At 44.7% G+C, this 26658-nt stretch overlaps 1 protein-coding gene across 1 annotated transcript in view; it reads right to left on the bottom strand.

The window, feature by feature from the left end:
- Window positions 1-26658, bottom strand: part of PCCA (propionyl-CoA carboxylase subunit alpha) — a 791250-nt gene that overhangs the window by 654113 nt on the left and 110479 nt on the right. Inside the window, exons 5-6 of the mRNA XM_069757971.1 lie at window positions 5038-5151; window positions 4278-4331 (exon numbers count right to left, since the gene is read on the bottom strand). Of these exons, the coding sequence (XP_069614072.1) occupies window positions 4278-4331; window positions 5038-5151 (168 nt within the window). The remainder of the gene's footprint in view (window positions 1-4277; window positions 4332-5037; window positions 5152-26658) is intronic.

The raw sequence follows: 26658 nt of genomic DNA, 5'->3' as shown, positions 1-26658 counted from the left end.
TAAACTACCAGACATGCACAAGTTGTAACGGTCTGGCGAAACAGTGACATTACCACTTTCTGTTTCTATGCAGTCTACAGAGTACAGAGTGACCTGCGCTGGATTCAGGCAGGTGCTGGTAGGAGAGTATCATGAGGGTTTGTTATCTGTACATACCCATCCTCCCCCCCCCCCCCTCCCCCCCAGTAGGCAACAGTATATTTTTCTACGTCAACTCCTTTGATGAGTTTGGTTGCATTAAGGTTGATTACAATGAAATACACATCAGAGCCGAAGCAGCATTTGTGCTCGTTTCAGATCATCCATTTTTTTATCTTCAGAAAAAATAAACCTTCTAAACCAGACCTGGGCAAGATGCGGCCCGCGGGCCGCATCCGGCCCACCTGACTGTTGTAAACGGCCCGCCGCCCGCCGCCCCAGGCACCGCTCGGCTCCCCTTCCCTTGCCGCCCGCCGCCCCAGGCACCGCTTGGCTCCCCTTCCCTTCAGCCACGCCTGCGCCTGTGCGCCCTGCATTCAAACTCCTGTCCGCTGAGAGGCGCTGACCGCCGCTGGCACTTCCGCATCAGCGAAGCGCCAGCAGCAGGTGACGTCCCTCAGCGTGACACATGCTGCTGCTCTGCTCCGTTGCGCCGGACGCCGGTGTTCTGTGTGGCACTGCAGCGCTGTACTGAGGTCACTTGTGGAGTCGGACGGTGCCGGTGGTCGGTGGTAAGGGCTCTGGGTTATCTGCTCCTCAGTACTTGCGCACTGGGTCATCTGCTCCGCTGTACTTGGGCTCTGGGTTATCTGCTCCTCTGTACTTGTGCTCTGGGTTATCTGCTCCTCAGTACTTGTGCTCTGGGTTATTATCTGCTCCTCAGTACTTGTGCTCTGGGTTATTATCTGCTCCTCAGTACTTGTGCTCTGGGTTATCTGCTCCGCTGTACTTGTGCTCTGAGTTATCTGCTCCTCTGTACTTGTGCTCTGGGTTCTCTGCTCCTCTGTACTTGTGCTCTGGGTTATTATCTGCTCCTCTGTACTTGTGCTCTGGGTTATCTGCTCCTCAGTACTTGTGCTCTGGGTTATTATCTGCTCCTCTGTACTTGTGCACTGGGTTATTATCTGCTCCTCTGTACTTGTGCTCTGGGTTATTATCTGCTCCTCTGTACTTGTGCACTGGGTTATTATCTGCTCCTCAGTACTTGTGCTCTGGGTTATTATCTGCTCCTCAGTACTTGTGCTCTGGGTTATTATCTGCTCCTCTGTACTTGTGCACTGGGTTATTATCTGCTCCTCTGTACTTGTGCTCTGGGTTATTATCTGCTCCTCAGTACTTGTGCTCTGGGTTATTATCTGCTCCTCTGTACTTGTGCACTGGGTTATTATCTGCTCAGTACTTGTGCTCTGGGTTATTATCTGCTCCTCTGTACTTGTGCACTGGGTTATTATCTGCTCCTCAGTACTTGTGCACTGGGTTATTATCTGCTCCTCAGTACTTGTGCTCTGGGTTATTATCTGCTCCTCTGTACTTGTGCACTGGGTTATTATCTGCTCCTCTGTACTTGTGCTCTGGGTTATTATCTGCTCCTCAGTACTTGTGCTCTGGGTTATTATCTGCTCCTCTGTACTTGTGCACTGGGTTATTATCTGCTCAGTACTTGTGCTCTGGGTTATTATCTGCTCCTCAGTACTTGTGCTCTGGGTTATTATCTGCTCCTCTGTACTTGTGCACTGGGTTATTATCTGCTCCTCAGTACTTGTGCTCTGGGTTATCTGCTCCTCAGTACTTGTGCACTGGGTTATTATCTGCTCCTCAGTACTTGTGCACTGGGTTATTATCTGCTCCTCTGTACTTGTGCACTGGGTTATTATTTGCTCAGTACTTGTGCTCTGGGTTATTATCTGCTCCTCTGTACTTGTGCACTGGGTTATTATCTGCTCAGTACTTGTGCTCTGGGTTATCTGCTCCGCTGTACTTGTGCTCTGAGTTATCTGCTCCTCTGTACTTGTGCTCTGGGTTCTCTGCTCCTCTGTACTTGTGCTCTGGGTTATTATCTGCTCCTCTGTACTTGTGCACTGGGTTATCTGCTCCTCTGTACTTGTGCTCTGGGTTATTATCTGCTCCTCTGTACTTGTGCACTGGGTTATTATCTGCTCCTCTGTACTTGTGCTCTGGGTTATTATCTGCTCCTCAGTACTTGTGCTCTGGGTTATTATCTGCTCCTCTGTACTTGTGCACTGGGTTATTATCTGCTCAGTACTTGTGCTCTGGGTTATTATCTGCTCCTCAGTACTTGTGCTCTGGGTTATTATCTGCTCCTCTGTACTTGTGCACTGGGTTATTATCTGCTCCTCAGTACTTGTGCTCTGGGTTATTATCTGCTCCTCAGTACTTGTGCACTGGGTTATTATCTGCTCCTCAGTACTTGTGCACTGGGTTATTATCTGCTCCTCTGTACTTGTGCACTGGGTTATTATCTGCTCAGTACTTGTGCTCTGGGTTATTATCTGCTCCTCAGTACTTGTGCTCTGGGTTATTATCTGCTCCTCTGTACTTGTGCACTGGGTTATTATCTGCTCCTCAGTACTTGTGCTCTGGGTTATTATCTGCTCCTCAGTACTTGTGCACTGGGTTATTATCTGCTCCTCAGTACTTGTGCACTGGGTTATTATCTGCTCCTCTGTACTTGTGCACTGGGTTATTATCTGCTCAGTACTTGTGCTCTGGGTTATTATCTGCTCCTCTGTACTTGTGCTCTGGGTTATTATCTGCTCCTCAGTACTTGTGCACTGGGTTATTATCTGCTCCTCTGTACTTGTGCACTGGGTTATTATCTGCTCTGTACTTGTGCTCTGGGTTATTATCTGCTCCTCTGTACTTGTGCTCTGGGTTATTATCTGCTCCTCAGTACTTGTGCACTGGGTTATTATCTGCTCCTCTGTACTTGTGCACTGGGTTATTATCTGCTCAGTACTTGTGCTCTGGGTTATTATCTGCTCCTCTGTACTTGTGCACTGGGTTATTATCTGCTCCTCAGTACTTGTGCACTGGGTTATTATCTGCTAGCATATGTATACTACAGTATTGGGTAAAAATTAGTTAATTATATTAGTCCGGCCCTCTAAAACCATCCAAATTTCTCATGCGGCCCCATGGCAAAATTAATTGCCCACCCCTGTTCTAAACGTACACTCATACACTGGGGCACAACGGTCATAAGACCTACCATTTTCAGAAGTCTGAAGGGTATGTTAGACAAACCTGATAGAAGTACCCGAAATTACTTTTTTCCCATAGAATCACAAAGTAATAATACATTATTTATGCATATACCTTTTTTTTTTTTTTTTTAATAACTAGGGACAAAAAAAAAAATTTCTTCATATTTTCATTAAAAAAAAAATGTTAAGAACCTATATTACATTTACATTACAATTTAACATTTGAAAAAAAAATGAAAAAGCAAATCTAAAACATTACATTGCTCAAAATTATTGTACAATATGCTAAATAAATATTTCACAGACAAGCCATTTTGCAGGAAAGTCAATTCTGAACTTTTTTTGCTATGTGAGTGACCACGATTGACCTACAGATCACTTGTTTTACCCCCCAATGCCTCAGTTTATCCAAGTGTAATAGGCTGTTAACTGTTCAAAGGGAACACGATTTTGGATCATTTCACATATATATGGCTCACAGATTAAGAACCACTTAATAAACCTTGCCACAAATCCGTTGGTGCCCTGATCTGCCTCTTGAAACAAATTTATAATTTTGGGCGCTACGTCACGTATGTTAACGCAATTGGACGTAGTGTCGAGTAACTTGTGAGTTACGTGAGACAGGAGGATCGCAGTGAATACAAGATGGTAATTACCAAGCCGAGGACCACAATTCATTCATTCTACTGGAGATAAGCATAGAATAAAGATATGCAGGATAAAAATAAATCAACGTAAAAATCTAAATCTTTTCACAAATTAACAGATGTATTATGTAAAAACCGATGTATATTACAATGTTCGGTTACACAGGATTACGTTATAAAAGAATAGGCAGCACAATGAAGAATGACTAGTATTAACACACTGATGGCAATTTCACTTTTCTGATTATTAATCGAACAATATCCAGTAATGAGGGCAGGTTAAGCCATAAATGGGCCCTAACAGCGGCGCTTTCAGCCATGGCCATAATCAGACACCTTTCACTGTTGAATGCAGCCACTACACAGGGCTGCTCCGCTGCTTAGCCTAAAGATTCAGTAGACGCCACAATACAGCTCAACTTACCAGACGTCGGGCAAATTCTTTGTTTTCAGAAAGAAACCCATATCCTGGGTGGACCTGGAAAATAAAAACAGAGGGTGTTATCATAATAGGCACTCGGTCATTGCTTAGATTCAATTCTTAACCCCACCACAGCCAAAAAGATTTTAAGCCAGCTGATCGAAGAACTGCCCCAAAAAATATAGCTATAAAATATAACACATTATAATAATTGCCAATTTAAAAAATAAAATAAAATTTCTCTGCAATATGACTATTCAAATAAAATGCTATTTTGTGTCTAAAATAGAAATAAACGTGAAGAAATATTATATTAAATTACTATATATACACACACACATACATATACATACACACACTATTCAATATTAATTGTAACTGCGGTAAAAGGCATGGTCCGTGAAAAGGAATTTAATTATTTATCCTTAGTTATCATGTAGCAAAGAAAAAGGAATTAAAAGAAACTGGGAAAGGGTTAAAGCTAATTGGGATTCCCCCCCCAGCATATTTGGGAATGAACTGAAGCTGCTCCCTGGTGTGATTTGTGAATCCAGCCGCCACCTGCAGGAACTGCCACCAGCCTTGCCAGATGCTTCAGAAGCCTTTGATTTCCAGTGGAGATTTCGGCCACATTTAACTCGTGTGACATGAACCAAACAAGAATAGAATATTCAGCTCCTTTCTGCTAATTTTAATACAAATTCTGGCTATTCTGCCTGCTATATCTGGAACAGCTGCGGCAGATCGAGCCATTCAGACTCACAGCTTGGGCCCCCGTCTTCCTAATGGCTTCCATGATGGCATCCATGTTGAGGTAGCTTTTGCTAGTGGGAGCAGGGCCAACACAGACCGCTTCATCCGCCATTTTCACGTGAACCTGTAGAGAGAAAAATTCAGAATTGACAGATGCTCACAGTAAAGCAATTACCATCATCGTACAAAACAGGAAGGAAATTGGCAACTTTGCTTTTTCTAAGAACATATATCATTCCCATTTTTGTAACAGAAAATGGAAGTCTCTAATATTTAGTATTTTATATGTAAAATGCCATGTATAGATATCCTACCTATAGAGCTTTCTTCTATTTATCATATTACATGCAAGCTAAAAGTATAAACCTGCCCCCATTACCGATTGTGAGCTTTCTGTCTATGCACAGTGTACACAAAAAGCTGCCAGTGATGTGGGCGGGTTATACAGAGCAAAGCATTCAGAGAACTGCTAGATCTGCAGCAGAGAAAAGGATTTTTATCAAAAATGCCTACATGCATCCAAGTAGGTGATATATTACTGGAATCAGGGGGTCTGTCTCTACCTCATTCTGCATTCAGAGGAAGGAGCAAAAACCTAGTGACAGATTCCCTTTAAAAAGAGGACCCAGTACTTCCCCTGACATGTCTGCTTTAGTGCATAACAGAGACAATACAAAACAGATCCAGAGGAATCTATAAATACATTGACAATGGGAATTGTAGCACAGTTGTCAAAGGGGTGCGTCTCAACACACTGGCAGCGATGATTGGATAATGTCAGAGTGTGTAGGGACACACCCACTAACTGGTAGCACCCAGTTGTCAAATTATTGATATAATGCCAAATAATAATAATAATCTTTATTTTTATATAGCGCTAACATATTCCACAGCGCTTTACATTTTGCACACATTATCACGGTCCTCGATGGGGCTCACACTAAATTCCCTATCAGTATGTCTGAAAAAACTGTGAAACCGCACAACAGAGTTATTAGGAATTGGGACATTTACTAAAACTCCATGTTGTACTGCTCCTCTGCTATTCTCTTTGGACATTTTTTAATAAACAGAGAGCTCTATGTTACCAATTGAGAGTGAGTCCTGTAAATGCACACATTGTCTAATCAACGCTGAACGCAGCAAACTATGCAGAAACATACTTATTTGACCGGAGTAATGCTAACACCCAGTTGTCAAATTATTTACACATTTCTAGGCAGAGTAACAGAGGAATAGGTGATGATGGGTCTGCTCTTTAATTTTCTTATTTCTCTATGGACATAACACAACCAATTACTTGAACATCTATTAAGAACTCAACAGTGTGTGGTGTGGGGGTGTGTGGTGTGGTGTGGGGGTGTGTGGTGTGGTGTGGGGGTGTGTGGTGTGGTCGGGGGGGTGGTGTGTGTGGTGGAGTGGGTGTGCGTGGAGTGGGTGTGCGTGGAGTGGGTGTGCGTGGAGTGGGTGTGCGTGGAGTGGGTGTGCGTGGAGTGGGTGTGCGTGGAGTGGGTGTGCGTGTGGAGTGGGGGTGCGTGTGGAGTGGGGGTGCGTGTGGAGTGGGGGTGCGTGTGGAGTGGGGGTGCGTGTGGAGTGGGGGTGCGTGTGGAGTGGGGGTGCGTGTGGAGTGGGGGTGCGTGTGGAGTGGGGGTGCGTGTGGAGTGGGGGTGCGTGTGGAGTGGGGGTGCGTGTTGAGTGGGGGTGCGTGTGGAGTGTGTGTGGAGTGTGGGTGTGTGTGGAGTGAGGGTGTGTGTGTAGTGAGTGGGTGTGTGTGTAGTGGGTGTGTGTGTGTAGTGTGTGTGTAGTGTGTGTGTGTGTAGTGTGTGTGTGTGTAGTGTGTGTGTGTGTAGTGTGTGTGTGTGTGTGGCGTGTGTGTGTGGCGTGTGTGTGTGGCGTGTGTGTGTAGCGTGTGTGTGTAGCGTGTGTGTGTAGCGTGTGTGTGTAGTGTGTGTAGTGTGTGTGGGGGTGGGTGTGTGTGTGTGGTGTGTGTGTGTGTGGTGTGGTGTGTGGTGTGTTGTGTGTGTGTGTGTGTGTGTGTGGTGTGGGTGTGTGTGGTGTGGGTGTGTGTGTGTGGTGTGGGTGTGTGTGGTGTGGGTGTGTGGTGTGGGTGTCTGTGGTGTGGGTGCGTGTGTGGTGTGGGTGCATATTTCCTGAGAAGATGGTTAAGACCTTTCTGCATCAAATACTTAGGCCACATTCACACGTTGCGTTCTGTCCTGCGGGTTCTCCCGCAGCGGATTTGATAAATCTGCAGGGCAAACCCGCTGCGGTTATCCCTGCAGATTTATCGCGGTTTGTCCTGCGGGTTCCGCTGCGTGATTTTACCCCTACTATTGATGCTGCATATGCAGCAATATGCAGCATCAATAGTAGTGTTAAAAATAATAAAATGATGATATACTCACCCTCTGACGTCCCAATCTCCTCGGCACTGCAAGCGGCGGTCCGGTTCCAAAGATGCTGTGCGACCAGGACCTTCGTGACGTCACGGTCATGTGACCGCGACGTCACCGCAGGTCCTGGTCGCATAGCAAACCTGAGACCGGACGGCCGCGTGCAGCGCTGAGACTTCAGAGATGAGTATATCATGATTTTTTTATTTTAATTCTTTTTTTTTTTACTCAAATATGGTTCCCGGGGCCTGGAGGAGAGTCTCCTCTCCTCCACCCCGGGTATAACCCGCACATTATCCGCATTACTTCCCGCATGGTGTGCACAGCACCATGCGGGAAGTAAGCGGATCAATGCATTTCTATGGGTGCAAAATCGCTGCGATTCTGCACAAAGAAGTGACATGGTCCTTCTTTTTTTCCGCAGCAATTCAGCGCGGTTTTTTTCGGGATTTTCCGCAATGTGGGCACAGCGGTTTTTGTTTTCCATAGGGTAACATTGTACTGTACCCTGCATTTAAAACAGCTGCGGACCCGCAGCGGCAAAATCGCGGCGATTCGCAGTAAAAACCGCATAGTGTGAACATACCCTTAAGGTGTGCTCATACCCTTAAAACAGGTTTTCCAGGAATTACATTTTTTTACCCTATAAACTCTCAACTATTTAACCCCTTAATGACAGCCAATACGTTTTTTTAACTGACCTGACATATAAGAGAATAGCCTCCCCATACAGGTAACAATACAGCATCTGTCGGTTGTGCACTATAGCTGACAACTTTCTGCATCAGCCACAATCAGTGTTTGCACCATCCAAATCTGTTTAACCCCTTAGATGCTGCTGTAAATAGTGACTCCATCATTATATATGGTTAACAGAGTGTGGGGGCTTCCTCTTTATCCCAATTGGTGCCCTCAGATCATGATTGTGTGGTCCTGATGTTTGCCATGGCAATTCATGACCAAATAGCGGCCTTAAGGTACCGTCACATTAAGCGACGCTGCAGCGATATAGGCAACGATGCCGATTGCTGCAGCGTCGCTGTTTCGTCGTTGTGTGGTCGCTGGAGAGCTGTCACACAGACAGCTCTCCAGCGAGCAACGATGCCGAAGTCCCCTGGTAGGCCGCGCTTAGTAACCCAATGTTTACCCTGGTTACCATTGTAAATGTAAAAAAAAAAAAAACACTACATACAAGTATGTAGTGTTTGTTTTTTTTTTTTTACATTTACACTGGTAACCAGGGTAAATATCGCATTACTAAGCGCGGCCCTGCGCTTAGTAACCCGATGTTTACCCTGGTTACCAGTGAAGACATCGCTGAATCGGAGTCACACACGCCGATTCAGCGATGTCTGCGTGAGATCCAGCGACGAAATAAAGTTCTGGACTTTCTGCTCCGACCAACGATGTCACAGCAGGATCCAGATCGCTGCTGCGTGTCAAACACAACGATATCGCTATCCAGGACGCTGCAACGTCACGGATCGCTAGCGATATCGTTAAGTCACTCAGTGTGAAGGTACCTTTAGAGTCTGACGGCTGTTGTAACCTGTTCAGAAGTTAGAGGCATTTAGGTTGTAAAAATACACATTTTCATTTCTGTCATACCACTTTGCATTAATTGCTGTAAAGCACTTGAAGGGTTAATAAACTACCTGACAGCAGTTTGCGATATGTCAGGGGGTGCGGTTTTTAAAATGGTATCACGTTTGTGAGTTTCCCAATATATGAGACCTCTAAAGTCACTTCAAACATGGATAAGTGCACAAAAAAAAAATGTAAATTTCCTTGAAAAAAATGAAAAATTGCTGCTACATTTTTAAGCCTCCTAAAATGCTAACAAAATAAAATAACATTTTACAAATTATGCTGATGCAAGGCAGACATGTGGGAAATGTTATTTATTAATGGTTTGCTGTGGTATGATCATCTGGATTAAAGGGATAATAATTCAAATTTTGAAAATTGCAATTTTTTTTAACATTTTTTTCAAATTTGTGATATTTTTTATAAATAAACACAAAACATATTGACCTAAATTTACCATTATCATAAAGTATAATGTGTCACGAGAAAACAGTCTCAAAATCACTGGGATTTGTTGAAGCATTGCAGAGTTATTACCACATAAAGTGACACTGGTCAGATTTCAAAAATTTGGCTCCGTCACTAAGGGGATAAAATTAACAATACAGGGATTTAGTAACCATCCCCAGCACCAGATCTCAGCCACTGCCTAGGTCTTTATGGACCGGATTCAGCATTGACGCCTAAGGTCACCTATCAACCAAGATTGGTGCAGCAGTGGAGAGCTGAACCAGCAGGCGTGGAAAGCGGTTTAAAAAATTTAAAGCTTATGGAGTGAAAAATCTAATTTCTGGAAAACCTGCCCTGGCAACATAGTGCATTACATGGCCAGAATAGAAAACTGGTGCAAATAGATGAATAAATTATATTTGACATGAGCACTCCAGACAGTGAAACCACTGAGACAACCACCAAAAATTGGATTTAAAAAGAAAAAAAGGCTTTCACAAAGATGTATAAAATATTGTGGAAGTGAAAATCTATCAGTGTAAATATGGCCTGGATAATGGATGATCTAATTATATGCACTTCCCCAATATAGCTCTACATGTAAATTGTACACTGTAGGCCATAAGGGTAAGAAGGATATTTAGAGCCTGTATCATAAGGACGTGCTCCACTCCTTCCCATTTACTATACATTTCACGAACCTATGACAGAACCAATACTGAAATCTGCTATAATGGGGCAGATAAAACACTTGATTAACTCATTGCCTGTCCACTTGTAATACAGGCGTGTGCTAACATGTCATAATCGTCATAATGCCCTCCATCCCACAGCTAACACACGACACTTGATTAGCCCACAATTCCCATGAGGAGTCATCCCTAAAGCTAAATAATTCCCTTCAGTGTTCTGCTACGGTACCACAGGCTCTCCAATTAAAGAGCCGCATTATGTGGGCAGATTCCAGCTAATCAGTTGTCCATATTCACTTAAAATAACAGCTACATCATCTGCTCTTTACAGGGAAAACATGACAAATTACGCTGAAAACTCCTAAAGTTTTAAATCTATAGGTCCATTTTTTTTTTTTTTTATCCCTTTATTTTATTTTTGCCTTTCGGTCAAAAAAAAGTTTAATTTTTAGATTGCAAAGTGTCAATTGATCAAACAATATCACTGCTCCACTTCTATATTATATTATTTTGTTTTTCAATATGAGAACTCTATGATAATCATAAAACATCTAAGGCAGGATGATTGTAAAAAAAAAAAAATTACACAATCATTTTTTAAATTCATTTTTTTTCTGCTGTTACCATGCAGGAGAAATGATGTCATAGTTTTATAGTTTGAGTCATTACGGTCATTTTTACCAAATTAAAAATATTTAGTAAAGGAAATATGGTATTTTGTTAAATTACTGTTTGATTGTTCCTATAATACCCTGCAACACTGCCATCCCAAGGGTCCCACATCATTGAAAAAGTGTAGTTACATAAATACATCACCAGAACAACTATCAGTGCATTAATACAGCACCGGAATCAAGTTGAGGAATTGAGAAGGATTTAGAAGAATTTGAGAAGGATTTGGAAAGTTTCTGCTCCAAAAAACAAAATCAGTGTGGGCACAGGCAGAGTTTTTCGGAGCAGAATCTGGTCAAATCTTCCTCAATTGCAAATCTCTAAGTTTTGACACAATTTAAAGGGACTCTGTCACCTGAATTTGGCGGGACTGGTTTTGGGTCATATGGGCGGAGTTTTTGGGTGTTTGATTCACCCTTTCCTTACCCGCTGGCTGCAATATTGGATTGAAGTTCATTCTCTGCCCTCCATAGTACACGCCTGTGCAAGGCAATCTTGCCTTGTGCAGGCGTGTACTATGGAGGACAGAGAATGAACTTCAATCCAATATTGCAGCCAGCATGCAGCCAGCGGGTAAGGAAAGGGTGAATCAAACACCCGAAAACTCCGCCCATATGACCCAAAACCAGTCCCGCCAAATTCAGGTGACAGGTTCCCTTTAAGTTTCAAAATAGCCATGAAACATGTTATGGATTGCTACATGTGTACATCAATGCAGCGCCACAACCACCCAGGGGATATAGAAAAACTGACTGAACAGCAATATAATCTGAACTGGTGCATAACCAAAAAAGTCATATAGCAAATAGATTAATGGCTGCACTCAAAATTAATCTGTGCTAGAGCAAGGAAATGTGTAATACTTGAAATGGGAATAGCATAATGGCTTGTGAAATATATGAAAAAACACATGAGATTCTTAGCACAAGATTTGGCCAAAAATTGTGAGCCCATCCACCAATCGTCAAGGTGATCTCAGAACGGATGGGTAACTGAGCTGACTGCCTAGTGTGAACACTTACCTGCAGTGAAAGAAATACCGCTAGTACATGAATGCTGGCTCAGAGCATAGTAAAGTGATACTCCATGAGTGTACACAGAAGTGAAGTGGAAAGAAAAAATAAAGCGTATCGCTGGCAGGTGACCAGCCTCCACGGGGTGCTGGTGACATTCAGAAACATTTGTTTTATATACTTAGCTAATCAGTGGAAGCACAGGTACTTTCATTTTCCACCAAGAGGGGCGTTCACCAGACTACTTCAGGCCGGTTTCACATGTCAGTGGCTCCGGTACGTGAGGTGACAGTTTCCTCACGTACCGGAGCCACTGACACACGTAGACACATAAAAATCACTGCATCTGTTCAGATGTCAGTGATTTTTTGCGGACCATGTCTCCGTGTGCCAAACACGGAGACATGTCAGTGTTCGTGGGAGCGCACGTATTACACGGACCCAATAAAGTCAATGGGTCCGTGTAAAACACGTACCGCACATGGACGTTGTCCGTGTGCCATGCAGGGGACAGCGCTACATTAAGCGCTGTCCCCCCCACTGGTGTCGAATCCGCGATTCATATCTTCCCTGCAGCAGCGTTTGCTGCAGAGAAAATATGAATAATAGTGTTTAAAATAAAGATCTATGTGCTTTATTTTAAACACTTATTCATATTTTCTCTGCAGCAAACGCTGCTGCAGGGAAGATATGAATCGCGGATTCAGCACGATGCAGGGGACAGCGCTAAACTTTAGCGCTGTCTCCTGCGCGGTGCGTGTGGTACCCAGTGGGCACACAGGCGGCACACGTGTGCCACACTGATGTGCCACGTGAGCACACGGACACGGATAACTCTAGTACCGATTTTATACGGCACTGGAATTATCTGGACGTGTGAAACCGGCCTCACATGCAGAGGATGTAATGCTGCTGGTAGTGCTATAGAATTACATTGTGACATAAAATTGCAATGTCATATGCATGCGCTTAGAAGAGGGACACAAAATTGGCCAAGAGTCAAACAGAAGTCTCAACGAAGTATAAGCTTCCATTACAAAGATGCCATTATTTTTGTTATAGCCAAGTGTCAGGAAGATATAAATGGGGGTTTCAGACTACAGCTCAATCAACCTCTATGTCTAATTACTAAAGAGAATGTAAATTACGGTAATAGTTAGGGTTCCGTCACACAGTGGCATTTTGATCGCTACGACGGCACGATCCGTGACGCTCCAGCATTGTAACAATATCGCTCCAGCGTCGTAGACTGCTGTCACACTTTGCAATGTACGACGCTGGAGCGATAATTTCATGACGTATGTGCGATGTAGAAGACGTTGGTTACTATGCGCACATCGTATACAATATCATGCACACCTTTGGTACACCATGCGATTATGCCGCCACGGCGGGACACTAGACGACGAAAGAAAGTTTCAAACGATCTGTTACGACGTACGATTCTCAGCGGGGTCCCTGATCGCAGGAGCGTGTCAGACACTGCGAGATCGTAACTATATCGCTCGAACGTCACGAATCGTGCCGTCGTAGCGATCAAAATTGCACTGTGTAACGGTACCCTTAAAGAGAGCAATGGAGATATGTTCAGTCTTTTCAGGTTTCAGAAACACAGATATGGGCAAAACACCCATAACAAAGATGGCATTTAGAGTTTAGACCGTACATGTGCCTTTCAAAATGAAGAACGGCACATAGTAAAGAAAGATTCACAAAACTATGGCCAAAAAAAAAAAAAAATCACAAAAAAGTGACTTAGGGTATGTGCAGATGATCAGTACACACTGCGGGTTGGACGTTGTGTGCTTCTGCAGCATCTAACCCGCAGCATCCAGATGTTACAGCATAGTGGACGTGATTTCAAGAAATCCCATGCCCACTATGCGCCCAAAGACGCTTGGGGCTCACTCGCGGAGACTGACTTGCAGCGCATCTCTCCAGACCGCAGCATGTCAATTTCTCTTGTGGAGACGCGAGACGCGAGTCTCAGCAAGAGAAATTTCACCAATAGAATTTATTGGGCGCGGTGAATCCGAATGGTTCAGTAACATATGCGGATTCACCCACATTCAATAGACGGCAGCGCTTTGGATGCTGCATTGATAGTGCTGCCACTTCCGGATAGTGTGCACCCGACCTTAACCCCTTCAGCCCCAAGGGTGGTTTGCACGTTAATGACCGGGCCAATTTTTACAATTCTGACCACTGTCCCTTTATGAGGATTTAACTCTGGAACGCTTCAACGGATCCCAGTGATTCTGACATTGTTTTCTTGTGACATACTGTAATTCATGATGGTGGTAAAATTTCTTTGATATTACCTGCGTTCATTTGTGAAAAAAAATTTTCAACTTTGAATTTTTATGCAATTAAATCACAGAGATATGTCACACAAAATACTTAAGTAACATTTCCCACATGTCTACTTTACATCAGCACAATTTTTGAACCAAATTTTTTATTTGTTAGGAAGTTATAAGGGTTAAGAGTTGACCAGCAATTTCTCATTTTTACAACACCATTTTTTTTTTTTTAGGGACCACATCTCATTTGAAGTCACTTTGAGGGGTCTATATGATAGAAAATACCCAAGTGTGACACCATTCTAAAAACTGCACCCCTCAAGGTGCCCAAATCCACATTCAAGAAGTTTATTAACCCTTCAGGTGTTTCACAGGAATTTTTGGAATGTTTAACCCCTTAGTGACACAGCCAATTTGGTACTTAATGACCGAGCCAATTTTTGCAATTCTGACCACTGTCACTTTATGAGGTTATAACTCTGGAACGCTTCAACGGATCCCGCTGATTCTGAGATTTTTTCGTGACATATTGTACTTCATGTTAGTGGTAACATTTCTTCGATATTACTTGCGATTATTTATGAAAAAAACGGAAATATGGCGAAAATTTTTAAAATTTTGCAATTTTCAAACTTTGTATTTTTATGCCCTTAAATCAGAGAGATATGTCACGAAAAATAGTTAATAAATAACATTTCCCACATGTCTACTTTACATCAGCACAATTTTGGAAACAAAAATTTTTTTTGTTAGGGAGTTATAAGGGTTAAAAGTTGACCAGCAATTTCTCATTTTTACAACACCATTTTTTTTTAGGGACCACATCACATTTGAAGTCATTTTGAGGGGTCTATATGATAGAAAATAATGAAGTGTGACACCATTCTAAAAACTACACCCCTCAAGGTTCTCAAAACCACATTCAAGAAGTTTATTAACCCTTTACATGCTTCACAGGAACTGAAACAATGTGGAAGGAAAAAATGAACATTTACCTTTTTTTTGCAAACCTCTTAATTCAGAACCATTTTTTTTTATTTTCACAAGTGTAAAAACATAAATGTAACCATAAATTTTGTTATGCAATTTCTCCTGAATACGCCAATACCCCATATGTGGGGGTAAACCACTGTTTGGGCGCACCGCAGAACTTGGAAGTGAAGGAGCGCCGTTTGACTTTTTCAATGTAGAATTGGCTGGAATTAAGATCGGACGCCATGTCGCGTTTGGAGAGCCCCTGATGTGCCTAAACTGTAGAAATCCCCCACAAGTGACCCCATTTTGGAAACTAGACCCCCCATGGAACTTATCTAGATGTGTGGTGAGAACTTTGAATGCCCAAGTGCTTCACAGAAGTTTATAATGCAGAGTCGTGAAAATAAAAAATATTTTTTTTTCCACAAAAAAAGATTTTTTTAGCCCCCAAGTTTTTATTTTTACAAGGGTAACAGGAGAAATTGGACTGCAATAGTTGTTGTCCAATTTATCCCGAGTACGCTGGTACCCCATATGTGGGGGTAAACCACTGTTTGGGCGCACGGCAGAGCTCGGAAGGGAAGGAGCGCCTTTTTGGAATGCAGACTTTGATAGAATGGTCTGTGGGCATTATGTTGCGATTGCAGAGCCCCTGATGTACCTAAACTGTAGTAACCCCCCACAAGTGACCCTGTTTTGGAAACTAGACCCCCCCCAAGGAACTTATCTAGATGTGTGGTGAGAACTTTGAATGCCCAAGTGCTTCACAGAAGTTTAGAATGCAGAGCCATGAAAAAAAAAAAAATATATATATATATATATAAGATTTTGTAGCCCCCAAGTTTTTATTTTCACAAGGGTAACAAGAGAAATTGGACCCCAGAAGATGTTGTCCAATTTATCCCGAGTACGCTGATGCCCCATATGTGGGGGTAACCCACTGTTTGGGCGCACGGCAGAGCTCAGAAGGGAGGGAGCACCATTTGACTTTTTGAGCGCAAAATTGGCTGTCGTGTTTGGAGACCCCCTGATGTACCTAAACAGTGGAAACCCCCCAATTCTAGCTCCAACCCTAACCCCAACACACCCCTAACCCTAATCTCAACCTGATCCATAATCCTAATCACTAACCCTAACCATAATCACAACCCTTACCCCAAAACAACCCTAATGTCAACCCTAACCATATCCCTAATCAAAACCCTAAATCCAACACACCCCTAATCCTAATCTCAACCCTAACCTCAAACCTAACCCTAATCCCAATACACCCCTAATCACAACCCTAACCTTAACCCTAATCCCAAACCTAACCCTAATCCCAAGCGTAACCCTAATTCAAACCCTAACCCTAATACCAACCCTAATCCAAACCCTAACCCTAATCCCAACTCTAACCCTAACTTTAGCCCCAACCCTAGCCCTAAATTTAGCCCCAACCCTAACCCTAAATTTAGCCCCAACCCTAACCCTAAATTTAGCCCCAACCCTAGCCCTAAAACTAGCCCTAACCCTAACCATAGCCCTAACCCTAACCCTAGCCCTAATTTTTGCCCCAACTGCTGTTCTCCTGCCGGCCGGCAGATGGAGACAGATGGCGGGCGCACTGCGCATGCGCCCGCCATTTTCGTTTGCCGGTGGCCAGGAGGAGCAGCAGGAGGATCCAGGGACACAGGTGAGTATGACAGGGTCCCCGAATCCCCCTATTTCTCTGTCCTCTGATGTGCGATCACATCAGAGGACAGAGAATTACACTTTACTTTTTTTTTTTTTTGCGGTCGCTGGTAAACAGTTAATTACCGGCGATCGCAATATAGGGGTCAGTAAAACCGACCCCGATCATGCTCTTTGGGGTCTCGGCTAACCCCGGCAGCCGAGACCCCAAAGATTCTCGCGGGGGCCGGCCGGCGGGCGCACTGCGCATGCGCCCGCCATTTTGAAGATGGCGGCGCCCACCGGGAGCCACTAGGAGCACCGGGGGAGATAGGTGAGTATTGGGGGGCTACCTGGGACCCCTTTTCTCTGTCCTCCGATGTGCGATCACATCGGAGGACAGAGAAATTAAAGAGAGATCGCGTTTTTTTTGCGATCGCCGGTAAACGGTTAATTACCGGCGATCGCAAATGCGGGGTGGGTAAAAAAAAAACCCGAATCATGTTCTCTGGGGTCTCGGCTACCCCCGGCAGCCGAGACCCCGGAGAAAATCCGACTCTGGGGGGCGCTATTCACTTTTTCCACAGCGCCGTTAATTAACGGCGCTGTGGTTTAAGTTCCCTTAGCGGCCGCCGTTAAAAGGCGTATCGGCGGTCGCTAAGGGGTTAAATAAAAATGAACATTTAACTTTTTTTCACAAAAAATTTACTTCAGCTCCAATTTGCTTTATTTTACCAAGGGTAACAGGAGAAAATGGACCCCAAAAGTTGTTGTACAATTTGTCCTGAGTGCACCGATACCCCATATGTGGGGGTAAACCACTGTTTGGGCGCATGACAGAGCTCGGAAGCGAAGGAGCGCCATTTGACTTTTCAATGCAAAATTGACTGGAATTGAGATGGGGACACCATGTTGCATTTGGAGAGCCCCTGATGTGCCTAAATATTGAAACCCCTCACAATTGACACCATTTTGGAAAGTAGACCCCCTAAGGAACTTATCTAGATGTGTGGTGAGCACTTTGACCCACCAAGTGCTTTATAGAAGTTTATAATGCAGAACCGTAAAAATAAAAAATCATATTTTTTCACAAAAAATCATCTTTTTGCCCCCAATTTTTTATTTTCCCAAGAGTAAAAGAAGAAACTGGACCCCAAAAGTTGTACAATTTGTCCTGAGTACGCTGATACCCCATATGTGGGGGTAAACCACTGTTTGGGCGCATTGGAGAGCCCGGAAGGGAAGGAGCGCCGTTTGACTTTTCAATGCAAAATTGACAGGAATTGAGATGGGACACCATGTTGGGTTTGGAGAGACACTGATGTGCCTAAACATTGAAACCCCCCACAAGTGACACCATTTTGGAAAGTAGACCCCCTAAGGAACTTATCTAGAGGTGTGGTGAGCATTTTGATCCACCAAGTGCTTCACAGAAGTTTATAATGCAGAGCCGTAAAAATAAGACAAAACTTTTTTTCCCACAAAAATTATTTTTTAGCCTCCAGTTTTGTATTTTCCCGAGGGTAACAGGAGAAATTGGACTCCGAAATTTGTTGTCCAACTTGTCCTGAGTGCGCTGATACCCGATATGTGGGGGGGAACCACTGTTTGGGCGCATGGGAGGGCTCGGAAGGGAAGGAGTGCCATTTGGAATGCAGACTTAGATGGAATAGTCTGCAGGTGTCACATTGCGTTTGCAGAGCCCCTACTGTACCTAAACAGTAGAAACCCCCCACAAGTGACCCCATATTGGAAACTAGACCCCCAAAGGAACTTATCTAGATGTGTTGTGAGAACTTTGAGCCCCCAAGTGTTTCACTACAGTTTATAACGTAGAGCCGTGAAAATAAAAAAATCTTTTTTTTTTCCCACAAAAATTATTTTTTTAGCCCCCAGTTTTGTATTTTCCCAAGGGTAACAGGAGAAATTGGACCCCAAACGTTGTTGTCCAATTTGTCCTGAGTACGCCGATACCCCATATGTTGGGGTAAACCCCTGTTTGGGCACACGGGAGAGCTCGGAAGGGAAGGAGCACTGTTTTACTTTTTCAATGCAGAATTGGCGATATCGTTGTGTTTGACACGCAGCAGCGATCAGGATCCTGCTGTGATGTCGTTGGTCGCTGCAGAAAGTCCAGAACTTTATTTCGTCGCTGGACTCCCTGCAGACATCGCTGAATCGGCGTGTGTGACGCCGATTCAGCGATGTCTTCACTGGTAACCAGGGTAAACATCGGGTTACTAAGCGCAGGGCTGCGCTTAGTAACCCGATGTTTACCCTGGTTACCATCGTAAAAGTAAAAAAGATAATCACTACATACTTACCTTCAGCTGTCTGTTCCCGGCGCTCTGCTTCCTGCACTGGCTGTGAGCGCCGGTCAGCCGGAAAGCAGAGCGGTGACGTCAACGCTGTGCTTTCCGGCCGCTGTGCTCACAGTCAGTGCAGGAGGAGTGCAGAGAAGCAGAGCGCCGGGGACAGACAGAAGGTAAGTATGTAGTGTTTGTTTTTTTTACTTTTACGCTGGTAACCAGGGTAAACATCGGGTTACTAAGCCCGGCCCTGCGCTTAGTAACCCGATGTTTACCCTGGTTACCCGGGGATCTCAGCATCGTTGGTCGCTGGAGAGCTGTCTGTGTGACAGCTCTCCAGCGACCAAACAGCGACGCTGCAGCGATCGACATCGTTGTCGGTATCGCTGCAGCGTCGCTTAGTGTGAAGGTACCTGTAGGCTATGCAATCACTTTATTGGGGGATTGACCGCTGGGAACCCACCCACCAGAACTGATGTTAATCACTGCACAGTGGCATTTTAGTCACCTGCCTGTATGGGAAAGTGCAGCACAGCTCCATTTAAGTTAATGGGGCACATTTCAGAGTCCCTGCACATTCGGGTGGTTGCAATTGCCACAGTATGAGGCAATGTCATCTTCTTCATAATCAGGATTGATGGGAGACCTAGAGATTAGTGTCCCACCAATAGTAAAACGCTAGCCTATTCTATAGCTTTGCAAAAAAAAGTATCTCTTTAAACAGAAAAATGGTGTGCCATTCTGAAACAGATGTATTTCTATCTGCACCAATACAATCCACCGCAGAGATGTTCATCTAACAACCAAAAATTGCAAGGCAACAACCACTGTGGTCATACTGGTCAGTGCAAGGTTCCCGTTCCTACTAACGCACATGAAAAAACAACTTCTAGAAATTGGAGGTGCATGGTAACATTGTAAAAAATATTCATAATATTGGGCAAAAGGAGGATGAGAAGTTAAAATTCTGCCAACCAAAACACCAATGCAACAATTTTTTGAAGCAAACATATAACAGTTTCCTAAGGGTATCGTCACACAGTGGCATTTTGATCGCTACGATGGCACGATTTGTGACGCTCCAGCATCATAACAATATCGCTCCAGCGTCGTAGACTGCTGTCACACTTTGCAATGTACGACGCTGGAGCGATAATTTCATGATGTATGTGCGATGTAGAAGACGTTGGTTACTATGCGCACATCGTATACAATATCGTGCACACCTTTGTTACACCATGCGATCATGCCGCCACAGCGGGACACTAGACGACGAAAGAAAGTTTCAAACGATCTGCTATGACGTACGATTCTCAGCGGGGTCCCTGATCGCAGGAGCGTGTCAGACAATGCAAGATCGTAACTATATCGCTGGAACGTCACGAATCGTGCCGTCGTAGCGATCAAAATGCCACTGTGTGACGGTACCCTAAGACAAAACTGACTTGACTTTGCGTTTATTCGGGTCTTCAAAGTATTAAAAATAAAGAAATTCAAGTCTGATAATGGAAGGCAGAGAAAAATGTCAAAATAAATATAAAAAAGCCCTTAATACATAGACTATAATAAAACAAGCAACATTGTCAGGGGGTCTGGACACTTGAGCTGACACTAATGTACTCCATCTTAATTTACCTGATCATTACCTTCAGGTTAGTTCAGCCGTAAAGCCGCAAACACGTTTTGCTTCAACATCACAAAATCATATCTGTCCTCTTCATCTCCCCAGACAGCAGGGAGGAATTATCAGGGGTGAGCATGATAATATCTGATAAGTGATGAGTCGCCTCACCTTGTGTCAGTCAAGCAGGAATTCTTATGTAAGATACTATTATTGAATCCTGAGGCCAAGAGTACACTACACACCAGGAGCCAGACATACAGAACAGCAGGTCATCGACAAGACAAGGCAGCATGGGAGAACAGCAAGAACATGCCCTGAACTAAATTCAGACTGCAAATCTAGTTTGTATTGGATTCTCAGCAAAACACAATAGGCCATTGGTTTCCGAACCCCTCCATCTCATACTACACGTTAACACGGGCTGTACAGTCATGGACAAAAATTGAGAATGAGACAAATATTAATTTTTCCAAAGTCTACTGCTTCATTTTTTCTAATGGCAATTTGTATATACTCCTGAATGTCAGAGTGATCAGCTTAACAGCAATTACTGTACTTGCAAAGTCAATATTTGCCCAGAAAATGAACTTTAACCCCCCAAAACACATTTCAACATCATTGCAGTCCTGCCTTAAAAGGAGCAGCCAGCATTGTTTTAGTGATTGATCCATTAACACAGGTGTGGGTGTTGATGAGGACAGGGCTGGCGATCAATCAGGCATGATTAAGTAAAGGTACCTTCACACTGAACAATTTAACAACGATATCGCTAGCGATCCGTGACGTTGCAGCGTCCTGGATAGCGATAGCGTTGTGTTTGACACGCAGCAGCAATCTGGATCCTGCTGTGACATCGTTGGTCGGAGCAGAAAGGCCAGAACTTTATTTCGTCGCTGGATCTCCTGCAGACATCACTGAATCGGCGTGTGTGACGCCGATTCAGCGATGTCTTCACTGGTAACCAGGGTAAACATCGGGTTACTAAGCGCAGGGCCGCGCTTAGTAACCCGATGTTTACCCTGGTTACCTGTGTAAATGTAAAAAAAAAACAAACACTACATACTTACATTCCGGTGTCTGTCCCCCGGCGCTCTGCTTCCCTGCACTGTCAGCGCCAGCCGGCCGTAAAGCACAGCGGTGACGTCACCGCTCTGCTTTACAGCCGGCGCTCACAGTCAGTGCAGGAAAGCACAGCGACGGGGGACAGACACCGGAATGTAAGTATGTAGTGTTTGTTTTTTTTACATTTACACTGGTAACCAGGGTAAACATCGGGTTACTAAGCGCGGCCCTGCGCTTAGTAACCCGATGTTTACCCTGGTTACAAGGGGACTTCGCATAGTTGGTCGCTGGAGAGCTCTCCAGCGACCACACAGCGACGCTGCAGCGATCGGCATGGTTGTCTAGGTCGCTGCAGCGTTGCTAAATGTGACGGTACCTTTAGAATGACATCACTGGACACTTTAAAAGGAGGCTGGTGCTTGGTATCATTGTTTCTCTTCAGTTAACCATGGTTATCTCTAAAGAAACACGTGCAGCCATCATTGCACTGCACAAAAATGGCCTAACAGGGAAGAGTATCGCAGCTACAAAGATTGCATCTCAGTCAACAATCTATCGCATCATCAAGAAATTCAAGGAGAGAGCTTCCATTGTTTTCATAAAGGCTGCAGGGCGCCCAAGAAAGACCAGCAAGCGCCAGGACCGTATCTTAAAACTGTTTCAGCTGCGGGATCGGACTACCAGCAGTGCCGAGCTTGCTCAGGAATGGCAGCAGGCTGGTGTGAGTGCTTCTGCAAGCACTGTGAGGCGGAGACTCTTTGAGCAAGGCCTGGTTTCAAAAAGGGCAGCAAAGAAACCACTTCTCTCCAGAAAAAACATCCTGGACCGACTGATATTCTGCAAAAGGTACAGGGAGTGGACTGCTGAGGACTGGGGCAAAGTCATTTTCTCTGATGAATCCCCTTTTTGATTGTTTGGGACATCTGGAAAACAGCTTATTCGGAGAAGAAGAGGTGAGCGCTGCCACCAGTCTTGTCTCATGCCAACTGTAAAGCATCCTGAAACCATTCATGTGTGGCGTTGATTCTCAGCCAAGGGAAATCAGCTCAATCAACAGTCTTGCCTAAAAACACAGCCATGAATATTATTATTATTATTATTATTATACATTTTTATAGCGCCATTTATTCCATGGCGCTTTACATGTGAATACGGGGCAAATATAGACAAATACATTAAACATGAGCAGATAACAAGGCACACGAGTACATAAGGAGGGAGGACCCTGCCCGCGAGGGCTCACAGTCTGCAGGGGGTGGGTGAGGATACACTAGGAGAGGGAAGAGCTGGCTGTACGGCTGTTCAGTAGGTTGAGGATCACTGCAGGCTGTAGGCTTGTCGGAAGAGATGAGTCTTCAGGTTCTTTTTGAATGTTTCTATGGTAGGCGCAAGTCTGATGTGTTGGGGTAGAGAGTTCCAGAGTATGGGGGAAGCACGGGAGAAGTCTTGGATGCGGTTATGGGAAGAAGAGATGAGAGGGGAGTAGAGAAGGAGGTCTTGGGAGGATCGGAGGTTGCGTGTAGGTAGGTACCGGGAGACCATGTCACAGATGTATGGAGGAGACAGGTTGTGGATGGCTTTGTATGTCAGTGTGAGGGTTTTGAACTGGAGTCTCTGGGCGATAGGAAGCCAGTGAAGGGCTTGACACAGGGGAGAGGCTGGGGAATAGCGGGGGGACAGGTGGATTAGTCGGGCAGCAGAGTGTAGGATGGATTGGAGTGGTGCCAGAGTGCTAGAGGGGAGTCCAGAGAGTAGGAGGTTGCAGTAGTCGAGGCGGGAGATAAGGGCATGCACTAGCGTTTTTGCAGTGTTGCGGTCAAGGAAAGCACGGATCCGGGAAATATTTTTGAGTTTGAGACGACAGGAGGAGGCAAGGGCTTGGATATGTGGCTTGAAAGAGAGGGCAGAGTCGAGGATCACCCCGAGGCACCGGGCGTGTGGGACTGGGGATAGTGAGCAGCCATTGACATTGATGGATAGGTCTGGTGGGGGGGTAGAGTGAGATGGGGGAAAGATGATGAATTCTGTTTTGTCCATGTTCAGTTGTAGAAAGCGAGCAGAAAAGAAGGCTGAAATGGCAGACAGACAGTGCGGGATTTTGGTAAGCAAGGAGGAGAGGTCAGGTCCGGAGAGGTAGATCTGCGTGTCGTCAGCGTAGAGATGGTACTGCATACCGTGGGATTCTATGAGCTGTCCCAGGCCGAAAGTGTAGATGGAGAAGAGTAGGGGTCCTAGAACAGAGCCTTGAGGAACACCGACTGACAAGGGGCGAAGTGAGGAGGTGGTGTGGGGGAGGGAGACACTGAATGTTCGGTCTGTCAGATATGACGAGATCCAGGAAAGGGCCAAGTCTGTGATGCCAAGGGATGAGAGGATTTGTAGCAAAAGGGAGTGATCTACAGTGTCAAAGGCAGAAGACAAGTCCAGGAGAAGGAGGACAGAGTAGTGTCGCTTGCTCCTGGCAGTTAGTAGGTCATTGGTGACTTTAGTTAGGGCAGTTTCAGTTGAGTGATGGGAACGGAAGCCTGATTGTAACCGATCAAAGAGGGAGCAGGAGGAGAAGTGGGAGGACAGTTCAAGATGGACGTGTTGCTCCAGCAATTTGGAGGCATAAGGGAGAAGAGATATTGGGCGATAGCTAGACACAGAGGATGGGTCGAGGGAGGGCTTTTTGAGGATGGGTGTGATCTTGGCATGCTTGAAGGATGAGGGAAAGACACCTGTTGTGAGTGAGAGGTTGAAGAGGTGCTTTAGGGTTGGGATGAAGACCGTGGAAAGGTTAGGGATGAGGTGGGATGGAAGCGGGTCAAGCGTGCAGGTGGTGAGGTGTGCCAGAATGTGGTACCAGAATGTCCTCCAAGAGCAACTTCTCCCAACCGTCCAAGAGCAGTTTGGCGCCCAACAATGCCTTTTCCAGCATGATGGAGCACCTTGCCATAAAGTAAAGGTGATAACTAAATGGCTCATGGAACAAAACATAGAGATTTTGGGTCCATGGCCTTGAAACTCCCCAGATCTTAATCCCATTGAGACCTTGTGGTCAATCAACAAGAGACGGGTGGACAAACAAAAACCAACAAATTCTGGCAAAATGCAAGCATTGATTATGCAAGAATGGACTGCTATCAGTCAGGATTTGGTCCAGAAATTGATTGAGAGCATGCCAGGGAGAATTGCAGAGGCAATATTATATTGCCTTGTTTACATAAAAAAAAATAAAAATAAAAAATCACTTCATCAAAATGGCGCCAAAGGCGTCATACATATGGTGTATGATGAATCCTATACTAAATAGCCCTGTGTACCAGTGCTTCTCACTAAATTAAAATACCAATCAAAAAGTTAATTTATTTCAATTCTTCAATGCAAAAAGTGAAATGCATATATTATATACTGTCATTACAAACAGAGTGATCCATTTCAAGTGTTTATTTCTGTTAATGTGGATCATTATGGCTTACAGCCAATGAAAACCCAAAAGTCATTATCTCAGTAAATTAGAATAATTAACAAAAACACCTGCAAAGACTTCCTAAGCACTTAAAAAGGTCCCTTAGTCTGTTTCAGTAGGCTCCACAATCATGGGGAAGACTGCTGATGTCCAGAAGGTAGTCATTGACACACTCCACAAGGAGGGTAAGCCACAAAAAAGGTCATTGCTAAAGAAGCTGGCTGTTCATATAGTGCTGTATCTAAGCAGATTAATGGAAGGTTGAGTGGAAGGAAAGTGTGATAGAAAAAGGTGCACAAGCAACCAGGATAGCCGCAGCCTTGAAATGATTGTTAAGAAAAGGTCTTTCAAAAATTTGGAGATTCACAAGGAGTGGACTGCTGCTGGAATCATTGCTTCAAGAGCCACCACACACAGATGTATCCAGGACATGGGCTACAAGTGTTGCATTCCTTGTGAAAAGCCACCCATGACCAATAGACAACACCAGAAGCGTCTTACCTGGGCCAAGGAGGAAAAGATCTGGACTGTTGCTCAGTGGTCCAAGGTGTTGTTTTCAGATGAAAGTAAATTTTGCATTTCATTTGGAAATCAAGCTGCTTGAGGTCTACTGTGAAGGTTCCACAATCAGTGATGGTTTGGGGAGCCATGTCATCTGCTGGTGTAGGGTCCACTATATTTTATCAAGACCAAAGTCTGCGCAGCCGTCTACCAGGAAATTTTGGAACACTTCTTGCTTCCCTTTGCTGACAAGGTTTTTGGATATGGAAATTTCATTCTCCAGCAGGACTTGGCATCTGTCCACAGTGCCAAAAGTACCAATACCTGGTTTAAAAACAACTATCACTGTACTTAATTAGCCAGAAAACTCGCCTTACCCTAAAGGCCCCGTCACACATAGCGAGATCGCTAGCGAGATCGCTGCTGAGTCACAAGTTTTGTGACGCAACAGCGATCTCAGTAGCGATCTCGCTATGTGTGACACGTACCAGCGATCAGGCCCCTGCTGTGAGATCGCTGGTCGTGTCGGAATGGCCTGGGCCATTTTTTGATCGTTGAGGTCCCGCTGACATCGCTGAATCGGCGTGTGTGACGCCGATTCAGCGATGTCTTCGCTGGTAACCAGGGTAAACATCGGGTTACTAAGCGCAGGGCCGCGCTTAGTAACCAGATGTTTACCCTGGTTACCATCCTAAAAATAAAAAAACAAACGCTACATACTTACCTACCGCTGTCTGTCCTCGGCGCTCTGCTTCTCTGCTCTGGCTGTGAGCGCCGGTCAGCCGGAAAGCAGAGCGGTGACGTCACCGCTCTGCTTTCCGGCCGCTGTGCTCACAGCCAGACCAGAGAAGCAGAGCGCCGGGGACAGACAGCGGTAGGTAAGTATGTAGCGTTTGTTTTTTTTACTTTAACGATGGTAACCAGGGTAAACATCGGGTTACTAAGC

This window comes from Ranitomeya imitator, chromosome 3 (genome assembly GCF_032444005.1).
Source record: "Ranitomeya imitator isolate aRanImi1 chromosome 3, aRanImi1.pri, whole genome shotgun sequence".
NCBI lineage: Eukaryota > Metazoa > Chordata > Amphibia > Anura > Dendrobatidae > Ranitomeya > Ranitomeya imitator.
The sequence above is the reverse complement of the archived record's forward strand: the minus strand, read 5'-3'. Positions and strand labels throughout refer to the sequence as shown.